Genomic DNA, 20,451 nt, shown 5'->3' with positions numbered 1-20,451 from the left:
TTCTTCCTTAACAATCACGCGTTCTCAGAATTAGCTCAGTACCCAGTATATCGTCCTTTTGGAAAACTATAAGCACCCCCAACCTTGCCTCCCCATACTTACCGGTTTGTGGTTGCAAATCAATCAGGTGCGCCCATGTTTCGCGTACCGCGGACGTATAGTACCCGATCTCGGCATTCGAATGCAAACCAAACACTTCCGGCGTGTTGTTGAGTGGCAGCTTATCGATGGTGGCTGAAATTATAAACCAACCAACGGCAGGTAAGCGCGTGCTACAAACAAATAATGGTGCGTGAGCACTTCCGACGGCCGAGTGCTCTTACCGATAAATTCATCTCGATTGGGTGCCGCTATCGGTGCGTAGGTAAATGATTCATCACTGTAGAAATTGAACGGTTGAAACGTGTCGAACAGGAAGTCTCCCATGTACTCGTCCATGTACGTTTTCACAACGCGTCGATCGAAGTCGTCTATCACCCGCCCCCCGTACATAACCTGTGCCGATGTTTGGTGCGGGAAAAAAGATGATGTTTAATAAGCTCCGGGAAGTGAGGTGTAATCCTACCTCTCCAATTAAATATTTCAAACTATTCCATGGCAGGCGACTGTCTCGGGAATCAACCGCTTTTGCTAAGTATGTATCGAGTATCTGCAGGCATACGCTAAAATCTGACTCATTGAAGTCGTAACAGATGTTCCAACCCAACTTGCCATACTTTCTTCGCTCCTGGTGATGAAACAAATACACAAGCACAATCAATGCAAAAGAAGTTGCAGTTAATAATTAGAGAAGCAGTGTTAAACAGTAGCAGCAGCTCGATGTCACATTCGTTTGAACAATATGCACAGTATGCATATGGAAAACCAGCTACTCCAAAAATCCCTCGGGTACTTTCCGATGTGAGTGCATTTGCGTAATGATAAGGATTGTTGATGGGAGTATCTAGACATCAGCCGGTGATCATATGCATCATAACTTCAAAAGATTTGCATGCATTTGCTTCTTCTCACTTTTTTGCACGCTAAACACCGAGTCATTTGCATGAGTATCACAGTTGATGCTGGAAGTTCTGCAGAAGTGAAGCAAGGAAAGTGCACACGATTGCATTTTTTTTCCAACCCTCGGTCGTCAAAAGCAAAGTTCACACTCGCACGTAAAATCACCAACCCCATACCGGCGCCGGGGCCGGCGCGTTATCTGATTTGGAGGATTTGTGGAGATGAAAGAAGAATGGTAGAAAAATCACGACTCTTATTATTCATGAGGGATTGCAGCGAAGGAGAAGATAAAATTTACATCCAACTTTCTTCCACGGCGAGTATGGTGCGAGCAATGTGCCGGGCGATGCATTTCGCTGATGTGCACGAAAGCGAAGCTGACGGCAATGAGTTGCTCCAGATGGTTCATCTAACCTGCGGAGAAATAAATCTATCTGCCGGCTAACCTCCATTTGGAATCGCTTACCTGTAGCACGGCATGGAAGAACGCTAGCACGTATGCTAATGGTTTGAAGGCGGCATGGGTGCAGGCGTCAAGTGTCTGCTGGCGAAGTTTGAAGAATGTAGCCCGCAGATTCATCTTCAACCCGTTCGGTGGCTCGGTAACGACTTTCAGGGACTTTTGCAGAATGCCAATCGGAAACGTTGGCGTAGCGTCCGTCGTTATCCAGAGCCGAAAGTCCGGGTGCGGTTTTTCGATCGAATCGATTATTTTCTCCAGCGTTTTGATGAAGCTGATCAGCAGGTGGCCGTTCTGCAGCATCAACCATAAGCCCTGTTCGAGTGCCGCGTACAGTAGCCCCAGGGCTGCCCCTTCCTGGCCCTGGCCGAGCGAGATGTGTTTAAATTTGCTTCCCCCGAAACCGCAGCGGTCGGCGAGCTTCATCAGATCGGAGGTGGGATCAGAACCCGGGCTCAGAATAAACACGACCGGTGTAGAGGCCGTCGATTGTTCGTAGATGGAATCGAAGCTCAAAATTGGCGGTGTGATAAACTCTTCGCCCATAGTTTGGGAGACGTAGTTATTCAGAATCCGGTACACCCGGTCCACCCGCAGGCATCTCATCAGCAACAGGTGCTGCAATCATGAAATACCACCGATATGTTAAAATAAAAGATATCGCTAACTAAATTGCGCACTTTAGCTAAAAACCTACATCGTACGGTGTCATCCGAGATTCAAAATTTCCAGGATATTCATACCCATTGATATCGTCCAGATCATACCACTGTACGGAAGGTAGGAAAAAGAGTTATGATTTGGCAAGCACTACAAATGTTTAGGCGTATAAGACTTCTTACACTACTCCACTCGTAAATGTTGCCTTCGATGTGGCCAGGTAAATCGCCAAACTTCTCCGGAAACATTTCTCCCAGCATTACGATGTCCTGCCAACCCTTCTCACTAATCCAGGTCACCGGACAGGGACGTTCCGTTTTCTCCAGTGATACCTTACCTTTGATGAAGAAATCAACTTCCGTCTGCGACAAAGCTCCCCTGTTCTGTTCCAGCTTTATCGTGATCTGGAAGGAGTAGAGCAGTTTGTGCTTCTCGAAGATGCCTATACACCCGTAATCGTACACGTTTCGCGTTAGCGTCTTGATGATATTATCCAAACGCTTCGAAAGAACGTTATCGGGAACAGCTTTGCGCAACGAATAGCTAAATACCTCCAGGTACGAGTTTAGCGAATATTGGTACATCGCATTAACGGCGGCCATATCGGAAAGCACAAAGTACAGGATGGCACCACGTTGCGCTGCCAGTCTGTACCCGTTACGGAGCAGATCAATTTCTTTGGAGGTTTGCTCCGCTAGTACAATCTTCAGCGAGACTTCTGCTGCCTTTTCCTTGGTGCTTTCGAGCGTAGTTACCAGCTCGACGTTATCCAGCATATTGCCCGTGGAAGTCGCCAGTTCGCGTAGTAACGAATCCTCCAGATTTTGCAGTAACGCTTTGTTGGCACTCGTTTCGGCAATTAGCGTTTCACGCTGTTCTTCCAAATCTGACCGTTCTGCTCGCACCACCACGCTCAACAGCTGATCTTCCAGGCCGCTCACCGTTACGGTGTAGTTGATGACTTGCGCCTTTGCGTAAACGGCCGGATCAAAGTTCGGGTTGGCCAGCTTCGTCGTGAGGTACAGACGGAAATTAACGTCCACGTCCACCTCCTTGTCGCCGATAACGACGATCTGCCGGCCCGCCTGTATCCGCACGTTTCGCTCCAAAACGTTATCTATCACCGGATCGATATAATCATCCACATCCTGAAACAGCACCGGCGTACCGTACTTTATGGCCATCTCGAGCTGCTTCAGGAAGTCCTTATCGTTGAACGAGAGCGTTTTCAAATTGTTGGGCGTTTCGCGCTTCTTTATCCACGAGAGCGCTTGTTGCTGCGGATCGATGCAGAGCGGAAACCGCGACGCTCTGGTCGTGAGTATTCCGTTCTGTATTGACAACTCATCCGGCGGTAACCCTTCGGAGGCCCACGTGCTCTGCTCGAGATCGCTCGACAGATTCCCGTTGACCCGGTACGGCTCGGTGAACGGTATTTCCTGTTTCACCACGTTCGCATGCCAATCATCAAAGAGAATCGTTTTCCGGAACTCCCAGGAAAATGGGCCCATGTACGCCAGGAATGAGGACGATAACAAGGCATTTCCGATGACTTTCGTTCGCTCGATTTGCAACTTGCCCAGATCGATCACCCACCGGTCACGCTCGGAGCTGAGGCCGGATATCAGCTTGTCTGCGGCGAGCAGTCGCCTTTCCGCCTGTTCCATCATTTCCTGCAGCATTTGCTTTTCTTTGATGGCGTTCGCATACTTGCTGTTCAACTCCGACAGTTCGTTCTCCAGTTTGCCAATTTCATTCGTCAGCTTCACCAGCAGCCGAATCTGTCCGTTCAGTTCCGATTCCAAAAACGCTACGCGATCTTTCTTTGGTTTGATCTCCTTAAACACGTCACAGTAGCCCAGCACCGCACGGACGAATTTCAGCAAACCATATCCGGCCTTGGAAATGCTTTGCATCTCGTCCAGCTTTTGAGATCTCTGGTAGAGTGCGACACCACGATAGAGTAATTAGACATTGTTTTCACCTGCGAGAAGCGGCGCTGTGAATGCTCACCTTCATGTTTGCTCGTACCGTCGCTACCTGTTTCTGTGTGATTGCATCACAGTCCAGTTCCTGCAGGCTGCGCAAAAAGTTACCCTCCGACATCATGCCTTTGGCGGTTTTCCACGAAATGTCCTTGTAACCCTTGATGATGGCCACACACTCGCACACGACCTGGACCGGTTCCGGGGGGGTGGCAAAGCTGCGAATCTCAGTGATATCCGATTTGTCCAAATCCGACAGAGCCAATCGGGCCACCTCGAGTGCGGGCAGTGCCGCTGCTAACGCTTCCTCCGCTTCCGCCTTTTCAACGGTGATAATTTTCTTCTGTTGCTCTACCTCGACCGACTTCTCGGATGCTTCTAGCTTTTTCACGTTGGCCTTTTCGGTCGCTATGGAAAATGGGAGGAAAAAAAAGGTGGTTCACAGATACATCCAGAAGTACCAGGCGATAAAATACACCGATTCCCAACGGTATGGAATGTGTTCCCATTTCCTCGAAAACATCCACAAACACACACATACACACAGCCAGTGACAAATAAACGAAACTCTTTTGCCAACAGCCCAAGGGAGAAACGGTGGTTCCTCTTCTTACTTACATGTCTCAATTCCCGCCAGCATCGATTCACAACGGTCCGCCGCTTCGATGACATTTTTCCGCTGCTCCTCGACGATGATACTCAATTGATCGATCTGAAGTGAGGCTTCATTAATTTTCTCGATTCCATCCGATAGTCGAGAGCACTGTTGCATGATGAAATTATCTTTCTCCTCTGGCGAAGCGTGACAAATTGAAAATGAAAGATGAACATTTATTTTGCTAGAGCATGGCTTTTTTTGGTCGTTGGTGTGTTCCCTCTCGTCTATCGCTTTGCTACATTTCCCGGGTGCGCTGTATATTATATTTATTTTCTTCTCGCACCTCCACGTTCGATTCGGGGGCACGGATGTAGCCCCGATAGCCCTTGCCCTTTCTAGCTGTAACCGTATCTGGTTGGAACACTCAGTTCTTCGGGATGATGCGCTTGGCATACGGCCGTACCATCTTAACCGACCGAGGCTTTACCGATAGGCAGCGTAATAGTAGCAGCAGCAAGCTTCCACACTTTCCACTTCCCACGCTGCGCACCGCACCGAAACAGTGACATCCGGGTACGGAAAGAACCCATCAGAGGATGGAAAATAAAAACGATAGCACACAGTAGGTGTTGCGAAACACAGTTCGATGGTCCGTGGCATCGTATCAATCGATTCCATGCCGTGGTGCGAGTGGGTGGGAAATGAGAAAATTTGGATGCGAGGCACCGTGCACATATTAGTGCTTCTGCTTGATGTGACTAAGCTCTTTCCAGCCGCACACTTCTGGTGCGGCTAAGCCGGAAACCCGTCGCTCCGATGGCGTGAGCGTGAACAGGCTTTCTGCCAGAGTGCTTCTGATGCCCAAAACAAGGCAATGATCGATTATTCCGGATAATACGGTGCTAATTAATTATGGACCAACCAGAACACGCACTGTGCGATGCGGTGGAATGGGTACGGGCAAAATCTTGAATCTTTTTTTTCCCGCATATCGCACAAGAAACGATACCACGAAACAAAATAGTAGGCGGTTGACTGAGCGATGAGACATTTGATAGACAAGCGTTATGGGTAACGGTCGGTGCTGCTGACAGCCCTCGTGCCAGTTTACCATAGAAACAAATTGATATGGGTATTTTCATCAAATTCACTCATTTTGCCATATTGCATACAGCCGAAACGAAGAATGCTTTGAGGTCGCCTGAAGGCGCACTACAACTTTGCCACCAATTTCCCCCGATCGCGTGCTGTCAATTGTCAGTTGTGTTAGACCATCAATAGTGTTTTCTACGAATCCGACATGCATGTATCTGGAAAGGTGCTCAACTTACCGATTAGTTTCAAGTACGTATTGATGAAATCAAGATAGTGCTTCGGCGTAACAAAGTTCTTTCTTCGTAACTTCATCAGATATTGCACATTATACCCCTTCAGCGATTGGTGCACGTGAACGATGTGCCCAATGATTGGTTCCCGATAGCTTTCTGGTATCTGCCATGAAGAAGTGATCCAAAAGAGTGAATTATCATAGTTCTCGGAATATTTGATTAGTTATGAATAAGTTGTTAGAGTTGCTGCGGGTCTTACCTTTGGATGGTCGGCGAGGAACACCTTCGCCACGGCAAACAATGCTTGCTGGGGCCATGGAAACACCCAGTCAATCGTGGTGCTGCCCACCAGTCCGGGGAAGTTACGGCACCGGTTACGTAGTGCGTCACCCTCGGGCGACATACAGAGCACCACGTGCAGATTGCGTATGGCACGATCGAGGAAAAACGACCAAACACCATCCCTGCCGGAAGTGGAGAACAAAAAAATATTTAAAAAAAAAACCCCTTTCGGAAGCGTACCAGAATGAAAGATGCGATAAATGGATTTAAAATGGCGTGCCGGAAAAGCATCAGGAAATCAGCGCAAACACAACAGCCACCTCGGTAGCTACAGGCTGCTTTTTAGCACGAAGCCAATAAACCACGTGCCAGCAGCTGTGAAAAGTTCGGGCAAACGTAATAAATACCATCAACCTACTTGCTGGGCGCGTAGCCATTTTCCTGCGCTGCACCGCGGCACTGACCAATTATCTGATCCTTTTCGTCGTCGGTAAACATTGCTGGCACCATTCCAGTGGTTAAAATATTATTTATGAACTCCAGAAATCCTTCTTCCGCAATCTTTGTTCCGGACACGGCGGCGGGGGGGAAATGAATTAAATCAAGAAAAACACGAACGTAAAGCAGAACATTGAAATTGAAAAGCGCTCGCAGCCACAAACTTACTTGGGCGGCTTTAAAGATGAAGCATGTATTGGTGTTTCTCGCACCAACCTGCAGGAACAAGGTTTTTAAATCCTCACGAAACGACGACTCGTTGTATCCGCGACTTAGCACAATTTCGAAAATCTCACAACCGGCCGCGAACGCTGCCAGTCGCGTAATGCTCTGCTTGCCCGATCCACCGATGCCAACGAGCATGACGTGGCCGCTGTTGATTATAGGAACGCGTTCGCGTGTTTACCCTTGTACTACAACTAATTTCACCCGCACATTCTATCCCCATTGCTTACCGATGCATCCGCAGCGTACGATGAACACGCGTTAAGTGCTCGAGGCAATCCTCAAACAGCACCAGATTCATTTTGCCGCGCTGTTCATTATACTCCATCAATATTTCCTGAAACAGGAAGTAGATGGCTTCGTAATCGAGCAAATCTTCGTAGTATCGTTCTTCCGCCGGATTGACAGCGTTCCGGTAATCGCCAAACAGCAGCGGATCGCGCAACGCGTACTGTGCAGTCGACAGTTCAACAAGCGCGTTTTTAATTGTCGATTCTAACCGTCCCTGTTGGGTCGGTTCCACCTGCACCGTGTGCCGGAAGCTACGCGGGATCGGAAAATGTTCCATTATTTGATCGCTAATCTGCTGCTCCATAAACTGCTGATCCTGCTCGTTTATCAAACGATCACAAATTACGCGCGAAAACTCGTTACGCCACACGCGGACGAGGTGGCGCGTTTCCTTCACGAAACTGGGATGGATTTGTAGCATGCCGGCAAATATGCGAGACAAATCTTTCATGTTGAATATGTAGTGGAATTTCGAAGGCGTTGGTGGTAGCTTTGTAACGAGCGTTTTAAACAATGCCAGTGTCATTTCTATCAGTTTGTTCGCATTGGTGCCTAGCTCAGGAGCGAACGGTTGCAGGTGGCCCGTCAGGATGGACATGTAAATGTGATGCAATGTTTCGTCGTTAGGGAAGATAATGTTTATCACCGAAAACATGGAAATAAACCGAGAATCGACCTCATTGCGACCTCCCCCAGCACGACCCATGGCGGCGATGAATGCTGTAATGATTAGTTCGTATAATTCCTGGCACATCTCTATTTTAAAGATATACGCAATATCTGTACTTACACATATCCTTGAATTTCTTCCAGCTCAAATCCTTGGTGCGATCGAACATTCCCTCCTTTTCGAAAAGCAACTTGAGCAAAGCGATTGGTTGTTGGGTGCCGTAGTTATCCACTTGAGGCATATTCATATCGTCGATGAATGTGACCAGCTTCTTCCCTACCGGTGGCCCAAAAATATCTTTCGTCCGTTTTTCCACCGCCGCTTCAATTGTCTTTTGAATGTCCATCGAAGATGTTCGAGATGAAAAGTTGATGTTGAGTACGACGAATGAATCCCGATTTAAATGTCGCAAGAAATGAGAAATTACTGCCGTTTTCGATGTTCCAGGATCTCCCACCAGAACGACTGGACGGCGAACCTATCGCGAATGAAGGACACAAAAGCAAAAGATCTATATCTATCTGTTTCGTAATTTGATTTGGCATCTCACCTTGTTCATCAGATCCAGGATTTTCTCTATCTTCATCGTGTCCATCGTGGGCACCAATATGTCACTGAAATTCAACGTCGCATTATGCTCATAGCTGGGAATGACCCACTCCCATGCAATCCACTGCTTCCGTTCAATGTCAAAGAAATAATCGAACAGTGTTGGTTTCGATGTAGGCAACTGTCCAGTTGTCGCAGGACTATCACGCGTATCTTCTGCCGCAATCATTTCAAGGTTTCGTTTCACAAAACTATCAAATCGTATGCGGGACTCCTCGAGCAAAGATGCACCGAGCGACAGATAGACACACTGTAGGAAACCACATTCGACTACATCCCCCTCGTGCATGCAGGCGGAGGTTTTCATGGGAAAGAGTGCATCGTAGAATTGGCACAATTGCACCACCATGTTTAGGTTCGTTTGGTGGATGACCAGCTCCAATGGTTCTTCCTGATTATTACCATCGACACCCTCCAGTACGTAGTCGATTGCAACGGGTATTAAGGCGGTGAACGTTTTCTGCAACATTTCCTGCTCCTCGAGGTAGCGCGTTTTAAGCCACCGTTCCCAGTAGCACACGTAGCCGAGGTTTTTGGGATCGAGGTAAACCATACCGGCCCGTGATACTGTCGCGGGTGAAGCGTAAGCTAGATCGCCAACTTCAAACAGCAGCGCACAGTAACTATTCAGCCGAATGCGCTCCCCGTTTGCCAGCGTCAGCAGTTTGTTGTCATCCATGACGGAGTTCATGTTTTCTATCCACAGTGCATCAACGTCCCCGTCGAAGCAAACGTATCGGCGTTCCTGCAACGATAAAGGAGTACAGCTCTCATTAGTCAGTATCATTGAAAGAACGTTATTCCATGGCATATGAAGGATAAAAGTAATACAGTAAAAGGGAATGCATCAATATAGTACGGGCACGATACTTACATCGCGGTCAGTGGGTTTATTCATCTCGCGGAATATGTTGGAGAACAATCCATCGACCCAGTCGCGGGTATTGGGATCGAGAAATCCATACAATTCTATCACCGAGCAAGCCTACAACAGCAAAAGCAGCAAGGGTTACAAACAGATATTGAAAAAAAAAGATGAGAACTAAGCGAATAGTAGGGTTCTTTCCTTTTGATTGCAATTTTCTGTGTATCAGGTCGGCCATAAAAGGTATCATTTTCAGTCAATATTTAGAGCAGTAGAAGAAACTAATAATAAACAGAAATTTGAAACGAATCCATCTCATCCAATCCACTAACTGGGTTTTATAAGAAAAAAAAATGGGACGTTCCTGTAGCTATTGCCTATATCATTCGCGATGGTTTGCACTCCGCATCGAGTGACTGCTCGAGAGAAAAGCATCGAATTTTCGGAATGAGCAAACCGTCATCATCTCAGATTCTCGGCCGAATGTTTCTACCATGTATGGTTTTCGGATGCATACAACCCCACCGTATGCTAGCGGAACGTACGTTAATTTATACGTGAGTTTGGCAAGAACTGGTAGCTGGCATCACACTGTGGTTGCCGGTGGGAAGCCCTCTATCGCTCGGTTGCAAAATTGGATTGACTATGGAAGTGCATCGAAATGGATCCAATCGCACAAAGAGCTTATCTTTGCGTACCATTTGCAAGCAAGATAACGATTATTTGCATCGTCCGTGAGTAGCCAGAACGGTTGAGGGGTGACTAGACCACGGATCGAATGCATTTTTGCCCTGACCGGCAGATGTAAACATTTCGTGCGCTCATGGACGCCTCGGTAAGATTTACCATTAGTTGATATTGGCAAGCTCAAGTTCTTTGAAAATATAGTTTGCAGTAGTGTGAGATGGATCCCTTTCAAAGGTTAAAAAACCATCATAACGGTCGAAAACTCGATGGTTTGCTTCTGATATCCTTTTGATCGAAATATTTAACCAACTCCGGATCGAAGCAAAAAAACCTTGTGCTTTGAAAAATGATGTAACGTTTCGACATTCATGAAACATGCCGTCTAGGTGTAGTACGATACACAATAAAACCGTGATTTTTGAATGTATCTCACTTTTGGGTTTAGCACGGTGCATTTCGTTGGTAGGCCCATATTGTTTTGCGCTTTTATCAAAGTGTTGATCACAACGGTTTTTCCTCCACCCGTTGGACCAACTACCATCGTTGAATGTCGTGTCATCATCGTTTCATACAGCTGCTGTACCTTATCCATCTGAAAAACAAGCGTTAATCAATAAGGCTACCTAATTGGGATTAAATTACAAAGTAATGCTAAAATCAACCTGTTTCTGTATTATGACGAACCCATCCGCTACAAGAACATCCCTCACAGCTTCATTGAAATCCGGGTAACCTACACGAGGATAATCAACTCCTGGGAACAAATCCTACGAAAATCGGAAAATTGTTATCGATGTTAATTCAGCATTAGTTACTTGCCAAACATAACCATAAACACTCTACCTTTATGAGACCCATAAACAATGGCACATCGTCAAACACAAACTTGGGAAAGTTCATGTCGAAAAGTGTTCTCATTAATGTAGCAGCTTCAGAAATATCGGGCGATTTGCGCTTGTTCACACCGGCCATCCGCAACACCGCATTCAGCGACCGTAGACCCCAATCGTAATGGTACTGTTTGGACAACTGTTCGCGGGCCATTTTGTACAGGACGGTCATCTTTTTGGCCAACACCTTCGCCGTTATGAAACCGTCGGAAAACAGTGATATCATACAGATCAGCTCCAGGTCCGGCATGATGCAGGTGACCGGCCGGAACAGAGCTTTCACCGACTCCGGTAATTCCGTTCGTCCTGCATAGCCAGGATTCATTGTAATGAAGATGCCGACCTTGGGATCCAGATTGATTTCATTGCCTTCGAACTGAAGTAGTTAAGAAATTTGATGGATATTTCTGTGATAACTGTTCAAGAAAATCCTTGAGGACTTACCATAAATGTGTTTACGCGTGAAACTAGAGCCGTGCGAATAGTTTGCAGTTGCGTTGAAATCACGCTCAGTACGGATATATCAATGCGATTGAATTCGTCGAAGCATCCCCAAGCTCCGCACTGAGTAAGTCCTAACAGAAAAAAACATACATAGATCAGTTGCTAAATATTAATTCAGACTCAAACTTGTTGCAATGTTTCGTTGAACAGAAGGGTTCTAAAAAATGTATAGCTTTTTCCAACTACCCCACTGTGGAACATCCCTAAACTGCAAACGTATAAGTACGGAAGCTTTAGTTTTACGACTTAATTTAAACAAATAGAATTCCAAATTGTGCATGCTTTCGGTCCGATCGGCTACTAAACACTGGCCAGAGAGCGAAAGCCTGTGAGCAAACCGCACGCGTTTGTTTAACGTGTATGGAAAAAAAACCACCCTTTACCCAACCAGGTCCAAAATAGAATGCTGACTCCAGTTTCCACCCCACGAATTGCGGTTTTGCGCGAAATTGAATCACCATTTCGATGCACGCACACACGCTTTATTTGTAGTGCAATTTGTGTTTTATAAAACGCAAAGCCGATTACCGATCGGTGTTGTGTGCTTCGGATACGTCTTTTTGGGTTGCGAAGCAAGCTTAAGTACGCAAAAGGCATCCCCGAAACACCCCGGGACCAATCGACACAGTGACGCACGCGGTATGCAAACAGGTCTCTGGGTTGTGCCGGGTTTCCCGAAAAAGGTGTAAAGCCTCGTACATACTCACATACACACACACACACGTCCCGCCTACGAACTGTGGCTGTGGTTGAAGTTATGCAAAGGTTTTAAAACATTGTGCTGGCTCTCCTCCCTTTTTCCAGCTGGTGGTGCGGTCACACAATCAGCCACCATCATCGGGATGAATGGCAAACCCCAGGACCTTCACACATGCACACACGTACGCGCACGCTTCCCATTTGGTATCTGTGTGGTGCGGATGGATTAAACCGCTTGTACTGATAACTGGTGAACGGAACGCATAGGTGGTGCATTGGTGATGGGCCACTTGGTGAATACGGACACCGACCGGGAACACAGACCGGTCGAAATTACAGGTTGCGAATGCGGCACACGTTATCAGATCAGCAGATATTTAGTTTTCGGATTACTGTTAAACCGTAAAATTGAGAAATAAATTTCCCGATTCAATTTGATTATTTTAATGAGGTAAAGTTGCACGAAGGCTTTTTGGCGTTATCCTGGCCAACGGCATCAAGTAACGCAATGCAAGTTCCTAGCGGCGGTAAAAGTGGATCAATTTTTTTTGAAAAACATTTCCGATGTCCAAAACACATACATCATGTACAACAATTAGTTTTACGCTTACATTCCTTCTACATAGTTCGTGAGCACTGTTTTAACCCATAAAACGATCCTTTTACATCCGAGAGTTAGATATCACACTTCGGAACTATGTGCAGCAACCTAAAAGCGATCCTGTCGCCCGTTGAATAACTAAAATAAGATTGAGGCGTAAGCGGAAGCTATTCTACGTACCTGACAGAACCGTACCAACGGCCCGGAAGTCCATGCCTTCGCCACAATTCGTTACAACACAAAGCAGTGCCAGCGCTTTGGCTAAATCCTTGGTAGTTTCGGTCTTTCCCGTACCGGCAGGACCTGCGCATAGTTTGCCGTTCACGTTGGGAGAAGCGTACGAAACGTTGGGTTAGTTACAAAGGAATGCTAGATAAACATGTGAACAAACGTCCCATTTCCCGATAAGAGACAAATGTGCTTGGACTGATTCGAAATGCCGGGTCTTCGGAAAAGCACATCGCGCTCGGTACGTAAGGCTTTCATTGCCCGGCGGAGATTAGCAACCGTGTCTGTTTTGCTACAATTTTGGGCTAAAATTTGTGTGAGTGCTTGGAATTGCTACGCGGGATGTGGTGCTCGGGTTTTCAGGGTTGAGGCACCGTATAATGGATGCAAAATCTAAATGAGTGTTGTCACCGGTACGCCATCCCAGACCCCAACACGGCACGTCGATTCCTGCAGCAAATGTCTTATCTTTGGTTTGTGTTGCCCATGCGGAATGGGACGTATCGATTATCACTTACCAGCTGGTGCACCGCCCAAATTCATCGTCAAAGCTTGTGTGATTGTTAAATATATCCTATCAGTCAATGGCGTAATAACGAGCCGTCCATTTAATCCCATATACTCGTAACCGTAATCGAATTTTCCTATCAAATCATCGTCGACGTCGTCATCACCCATCGTCATTGAGGTTGTCACCGGCATCGTATGGTGAAGGGATACATTTGCCAAGCGAGATTTTCCCATGCACCATATGGCAATGATGTTCGACAGTGGTTCGAAGCCGGACCGTCCAATTCATGCCGGATCGGTGATTTGAGGCCACGGTGACGGTTATCGCCGGAGCACAAAACAAGACGAATGTTTCGTCCATCCATCCAGACATCCATCGATCCATGGTTTGTGCAGCACGAGCAGATCGGCCGATGAAGAGCAATCAGAAACGAAATGTAATTAGTACAGGATTTGAAGTAGCTTCCGAAAACCGAAATCGTTCGGCAAGAACCCTGAGAATGATTGCACTGGATAAATGGGAATGTGGACCAAGAAGATTGTTTCTCAAAATGCCCTAACATGGGAAACTGTAATCAGAAATTCGACTGATGTACCATTCTAGTAAGAGGAGCTCATAACTAAAGGCATCAGTTTTTAAAGCAGTAAATTGGGATATATTTTCGTTTCTTACGCGATTTCGTTGACTTTTCTAACAGTTATATGGCACTGTTAGAAAACATATGTTTAGAAAATGGCACAGATTACTAACTATTATTATATTAATTTTTTTTAAACCAAGTTTAAAACGCCACTGAATTAAGATAGTTAACGATAAATAGCAAAAAATCGTTTAATATTTCTGGTATACAGAAATGAAGCTACACTTGCAAAAATTCGTATTCGAAAATTAAGTCTTACCAGTGCATTGCAGTACATACAAGTTATCCATTTCACGTATCCAATAAAACCTTCCGAGAAAAACAAAATTGTATGAATAATGATGTATAATGGAAAATAATGTCGCCAACCCATCTTACCGCAGCTGGCTTTCCCATCCAAACTCATGAGCGTCCAAAATGCTGTCCCGGACGAAGCCTTCAATAATGTCCCGCGCGTGGACGTCGATGGTGGCAATGGTTTTAAATTTAAGTCGATCATTGGGTGTCAGATTAGCGCGCACTAATTGAGAGAAGACGATTCTATTAGCGACCCAAACACATTAACCAAACTTACTTGGCTGATAATTTATTGGCCCAGCTTTATTCGCAAACGTGCAAAAATCACAGCATACCTTTCAGTACGAGCTCATCGAGTTGGCGGTTCTGTTCCTGGAGGTATTCCTTCATCGCACGCTTGTTACCGTGGCGTACCTTGGCAAACACCTCCTCAACCTCAGCCGTCCACCACACCTGATTCGCAGCGAGACACACCATGCCTTGGTAGAGCATAATCCAGTCAGGCCTAGATGTAGATGAAATTTGAACCAAGCCGGAAAAAATAGAGAGAACGAGAAACGTGCGTGGAATATCACACATCTTTGGGCCAGTCGAACCATTTCTACTAACCGTGCGAGTTCGCGATCCTTGCCGTAATGGTAGATTGCTTTCTTCGTTATAAATCGATTGGCTCGACGCATTTCCTTCAACACCTCGTTCATCCAGCACTCCACCCGGTCCTTTACCGGCACTGTTGAAACGTGGAAACAAATGGAAATCAATAAAGGGACAACTTTGTAACATTTTCTTCGATCCGTGTGGTTATGTTTTCTTCCCCTCTCTCGCTCTCTCTCGCTCTCTTTATCTCCCCGAAAGCCGCAAAAGTCTCTATCTTCGCCCAAACTGCATCCGGTTCGCAAAAAAAGGAGAACAACCACCTCACAAAGGGCAGTTTTAGGAGACGGGCGAGCGATTGATACATTTGGTGCCATAAAATAAACTTCCAGCATGACACGGAACGTGAGGTAATAAAATGAAAAATTGTGAAATATTTTCCACCTCAACGCATCTCGATCGTGTCGTCACGCAACCCACCGGGCCCATGCATGATGGTTCGCCCAATTTGCTCCGGCCCGGGGAGGTTCATCGGAACGCAGCACGACGGACACGTGGCGGTGGCGAAGACGGTGATATACATACCCGGGGTTTCGAACTCCATCACCTCGCCCTCGCTGGAAATCATGGCCGTTACAGTCGGCGTGTCAAATCGATCTTTAGCAAATCGTAAAGATTTTATGTTATCGAACATCTGCAAGTGAGAAAATTTGTGCGTCAATGACGAGTAATTGGAACTCGGTGGTAACAGCTTGCAAAGTGGCAGTAAAATTTTTCCGGGGCCGGTGCTACAACACCGATGACCTTATTCCGGTGCTGTTGCTGCTTTCCAACACAGCAGATGCTTCCGGAAACAGTAAACAGTCATTTACCACTGAGTTTGGTTGAAAGGGAAATAAACTTTACCTTTATGATGTGCTCCTGTACGCACGTTGGCTCACTGTCGCCCAATATTGATAGCAGCTCGTCCGTTGATATAAAGTAGAATCTGTAACACCAGAAACGAACGAACGTTAGCGAGATGAGGTGAGTGGAGAAAATGATAAAATATTTAGTGTGACGGGCACGGTGGCACCGTGGTTGAACTTACCTTGGAAATGCACGGCGTTTCTGCTCCAAGTAGTCGTTTAGAGATTTCTGACAACCGTCCAGCGCGAATCCAAGTCGCATGAAATCGTTCCACCTTCCCGGAACAAGGCAAACATCAACAACCAATGGATTGTCATTGCTATTTTTCATTATCTGTGACAATTCCAAAAACAATTATCGTTAAATCAATGTGTAGTTGCTAATCGCTGATGAAATCACTGATGGGTGAGTAAATATTAGTAATGGTTTTGGTCACCTCACGGAATTCCTCATCGATGGTGCTGAAATTTTTCGCCTCGTCCGGCAGTTGGCTGCTGATATCGCCGTCTATAAATATACCTTCCAAATATAACCACTTCCGCTGCACGCTGACCCAATCATCGATGATTTCCGATATGAGCGTTAAATGTTTTTCCCATCGCTGAACCGTGGGCATGAACGGACCGATAAATCTGCGGCAAATAATATCGGTTATCGTTTCAACATTAAACCAATAACTATTCGTTCTTTATAATATACTTTAAAAAAACTTACTGCGACGCTGCCATGGATTGCAGATTCATGGAATTTTCTTCAAGCACTTGCATAATTTCATCAGTTGCACCAAGAATGAATCTGAAAAATCGTGACGAATGTATGAAATGGCACAGCGCTTACTGGTCTGCTGAATCAATTACGAACGTACCCTCTGACACGACCACCTTTCTCGTACCGTATCATGTTGAAGCACATCCGCTGCCAGATATGAGCGATTTCCTGAACGCTGCGTTCGATTGCCAGCTCCTTTATGGCGTTGTTGATGATTTCTTCCGCAATTTCCTTTCACCGAGAACATTTCCAAATGAAACAAAGCCAAGAAAAGGTCGATAATCGAGAGTCAGACGCTATATGAAGTGGTATCCGGTACAAGGTTCTTTGTGCCGAGAATAACAATTAGTGTGGTGACAGCCTGTTAATTATTTATGTTTTCCCCATGATCCGCAAGGACCTCTCTCCATTAATCAGGCACCGTCAAGTCAGCAAAACCCCAAAATTCATGTTTGAGGATTCAAAAATTAATGACAAAACTACCTGATACTTGTGCAACTCCATCGCAAACATGTTCTCGAGCGTGAACCGATCCGGTGACATGTCAAAATGCTGACCAGTTTTTTCCATTAGCTTCATCCAGTGACGCTCCCGCAGCGCTTCGTCCTTCAGGCTCAACATCAACGGGATGGAGGATTTGAATTGCTTCATTTTCGTGTCCAACGCTTGACCAACGGGAGCTTGCCGAATCTGCGAGTGGGAATGGAATAAAATAACGGCAAACATTACTCGGAATGGTGAGCATGGTCACTTGGCTTGCGAGTTATTTTTGAGTAAGGGCTCACATTTTTTGGCAACATTCGAAACTCCTTCATGAAATTGTCGATTCCCTCTAACAGCGCTTGGGGGTTGAGATTTGCCCATAGTGTATGGGACCACTTTTCTCGGGCGACTTTTTGCTGAACGTATAGCTTGTAGACCTAGATAGATATGCCGTGAAAAGAAAGCTCTTTTACTCTTAAGTCACAAATTATTCTCCTTATTAATTCTTACACATTCACAATTCACATTACTACCAACTTTAGCAAGAGTTAGACTAAGCGTGTAAACAACTTTTTTACTCAGAGAAAACATTGGTCACAAAAAAACGCACTTACCACTTGTATATCTTCGTATTCCAGCTTGCATTGCAAAAAATCGCTATAATCCGTTAGTGGAATATCAAACAACTTTTCAGCATTTTCTGCAACAGAAAGAAGAGTAATTATTTTAAAATTGGGTGGAAAAATTTAAAAAATTGATATGAAATAAGACGAACTTAGGGATAATGTTGGGACGTAATAAAAATCAATTTTAGTTTACCTAGCTCGATGCGCTGACGGTCCATCAGATCGATTTCTTTGCCATATGCATCCATCAATTCAACACCTCTATCCAGGTCCAACCCGACTGTGCCAGGCCCTTCTGTTCTGAATTTTGTTGTAAACTTGGCCAGCTAAGAATGAGAAACACATTATAATCTATGCAGCACAACCATTTGTCCCAGTCGTTAGTACCTCTTCACTAAAAGTTTGTATTTCTTTCTGTGTAATTTCTGCAAATTTGGCTTTCGTAGGTTGCAATTTACCCGATCGCAACAATGCAGAGTGGTAGATCTTCTTCCATCGTTTTTCCAGATGATAGGCCATAATCATATCACCCAAGGGAAACTGCAAAATACATCATTTTAACAATCGTACAATTTTTTCTCTTGGACTAATCAATCTCACCTTGATGCGATGCTCTTCCAGAATATTGTAAATCTCCTGTATTTCGTGTATCTTCAGCTCAACCGTTAACGTACTTGACTGAATGGTCTGGATCGTTTGCATGACCGTCTTAAAGTGCGACAGCTCTTTAACGTTTTTATCCAAATCGACCCTCAATTTCTATCAAGACATATGTAAAACAGTCAAATATAAAGACAAAACTTAAATGGCATATTTGATTGCCCTTACCACCATGTGCTCGTGCAGCTCTATCATTTGCTGGCGTGTTCTTTCAGCCAGAATATTTCCCAGTGTGTTGCGCCACTCGACTGCGTGATCGACTATTCCTCTAATCAGTGGTTTCAGGTTAACACGAATGCTTTTAATATCGTGGAATGGTTTATGCCGCTCGAGTTCATTGACGATCTGGGTGTAGTAAATGAATTTCTCATCCAGCTGAGCTAGCGAAACATTTTGGTTGAGAAACTTTTCACAAACGCTCATCTTTTCGTACATCCATAGGTTTCGGTACTTTTGCCAGCTTTGATAAATGCAATAAATCGTTTGAAAATAGGTCGAAATGAAAAACTATTCAATTTAAGATCAAGCTACCTTTTCAAGTATGTCAATACTTCAGTAACCAGATTTTGGACACTTTGCTGCAAATTGATGACCAATTCGCATACCCTCGGGATCTGTTGTATAAAGAAAACATAGCAAGTGATTGTAAACACAGGATGAACTTTGAAGGCTTTGAATATTTTTTTTCTGAACCACTACACTACAATTACCTGCACAACGTCTTCAAAGAAAGTGAAGTAAAACTCCTTTTCCTCACACTTTGTTACAGGACACGGGAGACAAGTTTCAGCAGTCCATCGTTTAAAATTCTTCAATCTATAATGATTGCAGTGTACCAACAATTGAATTAATTAAATTGTAAAAAAAATTGAAAAATAGCTCTACCTCAGTAAAAAATCCTTCACGGAACTGATCATGATGCTATAAGCATCGGTCGACGATGGTCTCATCAGAATTTCCGGCACCGTCAGAATTGCATCCACTTCGAACAACGGTTGATTGTTCAGCAGATGGTTCATGAACTTTTCCAAGTTTTTTGCAGCAAATCTGGGGAAAAATGCACACGGAAACAAGAGGGAACGAAAAGAGTGGAAAAACGTTCATTTGCCGCCACTCGACATCGTGTATCAAAGGTACCTTGTGAAACAGCCGAACACTTGTTTCTCCCAGTGGTTGTAGTAGTATTTCATTTCGGCACACTCGCCAGTAAACGTCCCGAGCACTAAGCTTTCCAATTTAATCAGAATGGGTCCTATTGAATCGTATAGCTGCAGCAACTTGATCGTTTTCGCATTGCGATCTTTCTCCAGTGCGTCGAAGTAATCCCGACACGGCTTAACACTGTCGTCCGTCTCCTTGATGGACACTTTCTTCGGCCGTTTTTGTCGCTTTTCCAACTCGCCAGCATCGTCCGCGGACCGGACGGACATAATGGACGCTACCGCCATCGCCGAACCATCTGTTGGTGTGACACTGTCATGGCGCGCTTCCAGCTGCTGATGGTGTTGCTGCCGATGGGACGCATGGTGATGCGCATGATGGTGTTCCTTTTGTTGGGTAGGTGCTTTCAGCACAACTTCCGCCGCCGGCACACGGCACTCCTTTGTTTTATCATTATCCAGCTCGAACATCGCAAATGACTCCAGCCGCTCAATACGCACCTTTATGTCATTGCTGATGTAACCAATTTGCGATACGAGTGACGATAAGCTTTTCATTAACTACGGTGGAGGCGAAATGTCCATCGAACGAAAAGTATAATTAAACAGGTTTAGAGATAGTGAAATTACGCGAATCTGTTTGGTAGTTGTACACTTTACCGTTTGACATTTCTCGGCGTACGCTCCAATATTAAAGGATTGCCACGTGAATCGTCCCAGCCCA

At 45.4% G+C, this 20,451-nt stretch overlaps 1 protein-coding gene across 1 annotated transcript in view; it reads right to left on the bottom strand.

The window, feature by feature from the left end:
* The window catches only part of LOC128719678 (dynein axonemal heavy chain 10), a 42,159-nt gene that overhangs the window by 4,022 nt on the left and 17,686 nt on the right, over window positions 1-20,451 (bottom strand). The window contains exons 20-63 of the mRNA XM_053813306.1: window positions 20,388-20,451; window positions 19,705-20,288; window positions 19,453-19,614; window positions 19,278-19,383; window positions 19,099-19,181; window positions 18,736-19,027; window positions 18,508-18,666; window positions 18,295-18,447; window positions 18,101-18,233; window positions 17,896-17,981; window positions 17,584-17,718; window positions 17,282-17,488; window positions 16,896-17,029; window positions 16,745-16,825; window positions 16,467-16,662; window positions 16,212-16,363; window positions 16,028-16,109; window positions 15,707-15,815; window positions 15,137-15,257; window positions 14,863-15,032; window positions 14,609-14,750; window positions 14,490-14,539; window positions 13,598-13,723; window positions 13,032-13,154; window positions 11,492-11,622; window positions 11,001-11,423; window positions 10,820-10,924; window positions 10,591-10,749; window positions 9,480-9,590; window positions 8,547-9,350; window positions 8,117-8,474; window positions 7,266-8,046; window positions 6,979-7,183; window positions 6,731-6,873; window positions 6,290-6,494; window positions 6,034-6,193; window positions 4,723-4,896; window positions 4,133-4,512; window positions 2,302-4,056; window positions 2,157-2,228; window positions 1,466-2,077; window positions 566-727; window positions 324-495; window positions 103-234 (exon numbers count right to left, since the gene is read on the bottom strand). The exon at window positions 20,388-20,451 is cut by the window's right edge and continues 50 nt beyond it. Coding sequence (XP_053669281.1) covers window positions 103-234; window positions 324-495; window positions 566-727; window positions 1,466-2,077; window positions 2,157-2,228; window positions 2,302-4,056; window positions 4,133-4,512; window positions 4,723-4,896; window positions 6,034-6,193; window positions 6,290-6,494; window positions 6,731-6,873; window positions 6,979-7,183; window positions 7,266-8,046; window positions 8,117-8,474; window positions 8,547-9,350; window positions 9,480-9,590; window positions 10,591-10,749; window positions 10,820-10,924; window positions 11,001-11,423; window positions 11,492-11,622; window positions 13,032-13,154; window positions 13,598-13,723; window positions 14,490-14,539; window positions 14,609-14,750; window positions 14,863-15,032; window positions 15,137-15,257; window positions 15,707-15,815; window positions 16,028-16,109; window positions 16,212-16,363; window positions 16,467-16,662; window positions 16,745-16,825; window positions 16,896-17,029; window positions 17,282-17,488; window positions 17,584-17,718; window positions 17,896-17,981; window positions 18,101-18,233; window positions 18,295-18,447; window positions 18,508-18,666; window positions 18,736-19,027; window positions 19,099-19,181; window positions 19,278-19,383; window positions 19,453-19,614; window positions 19,705-20,288; window positions 20,388-20,451 — 10,694 coding nt within the window. The remainder of the gene's footprint in view (window positions 1-102; window positions 235-323; window positions 496-565; window positions 728-1,465; window positions 2,078-2,156; window positions 2,229-2,301; window positions 4,057-4,132; window positions 4,513-4,722; window positions 4,897-6,033; window positions 6,194-6,289; window positions 6,495-6,730; window positions 6,874-6,978; window positions 7,184-7,265; window positions 8,047-8,116; window positions 8,475-8,546; window positions 9,351-9,479; window positions 9,591-10,590; window positions 10,750-10,819; window positions 10,925-11,000; window positions 11,424-11,491; window positions 11,623-13,031; window positions 13,155-13,597; window positions 13,724-14,489; window positions 14,540-14,608; window positions 14,751-14,862; window positions 15,033-15,136; window positions 15,258-15,706; window positions 15,816-16,027; window positions 16,110-16,211; window positions 16,364-16,466; window positions 16,663-16,744; window positions 16,826-16,895; window positions 17,030-17,281; window positions 17,489-17,583; window positions 17,719-17,895; window positions 17,982-18,100; window positions 18,234-18,294; window positions 18,448-18,507; window positions 18,667-18,735; window positions 19,028-19,098; window positions 19,182-19,277; window positions 19,384-19,452; window positions 19,615-19,704; window positions 20,289-20,387) is intronic.

Source organism: Anopheles marshallii, chromosome 2 (assembly GCF_943734725.1).
Source record: "Anopheles marshallii chromosome 2, idAnoMarsDA_429_01, whole genome shotgun sequence".
Classification (NCBI taxonomy): domain Eukaryota; kingdom Metazoa; phylum Arthropoda; class Insecta; order Diptera; family Culicidae; genus Anopheles; species Anopheles marshallii.
The sequence above is the reverse complement of the archived record's forward strand: the minus strand, read 5'-3'. Positions and strand labels throughout refer to the sequence as shown.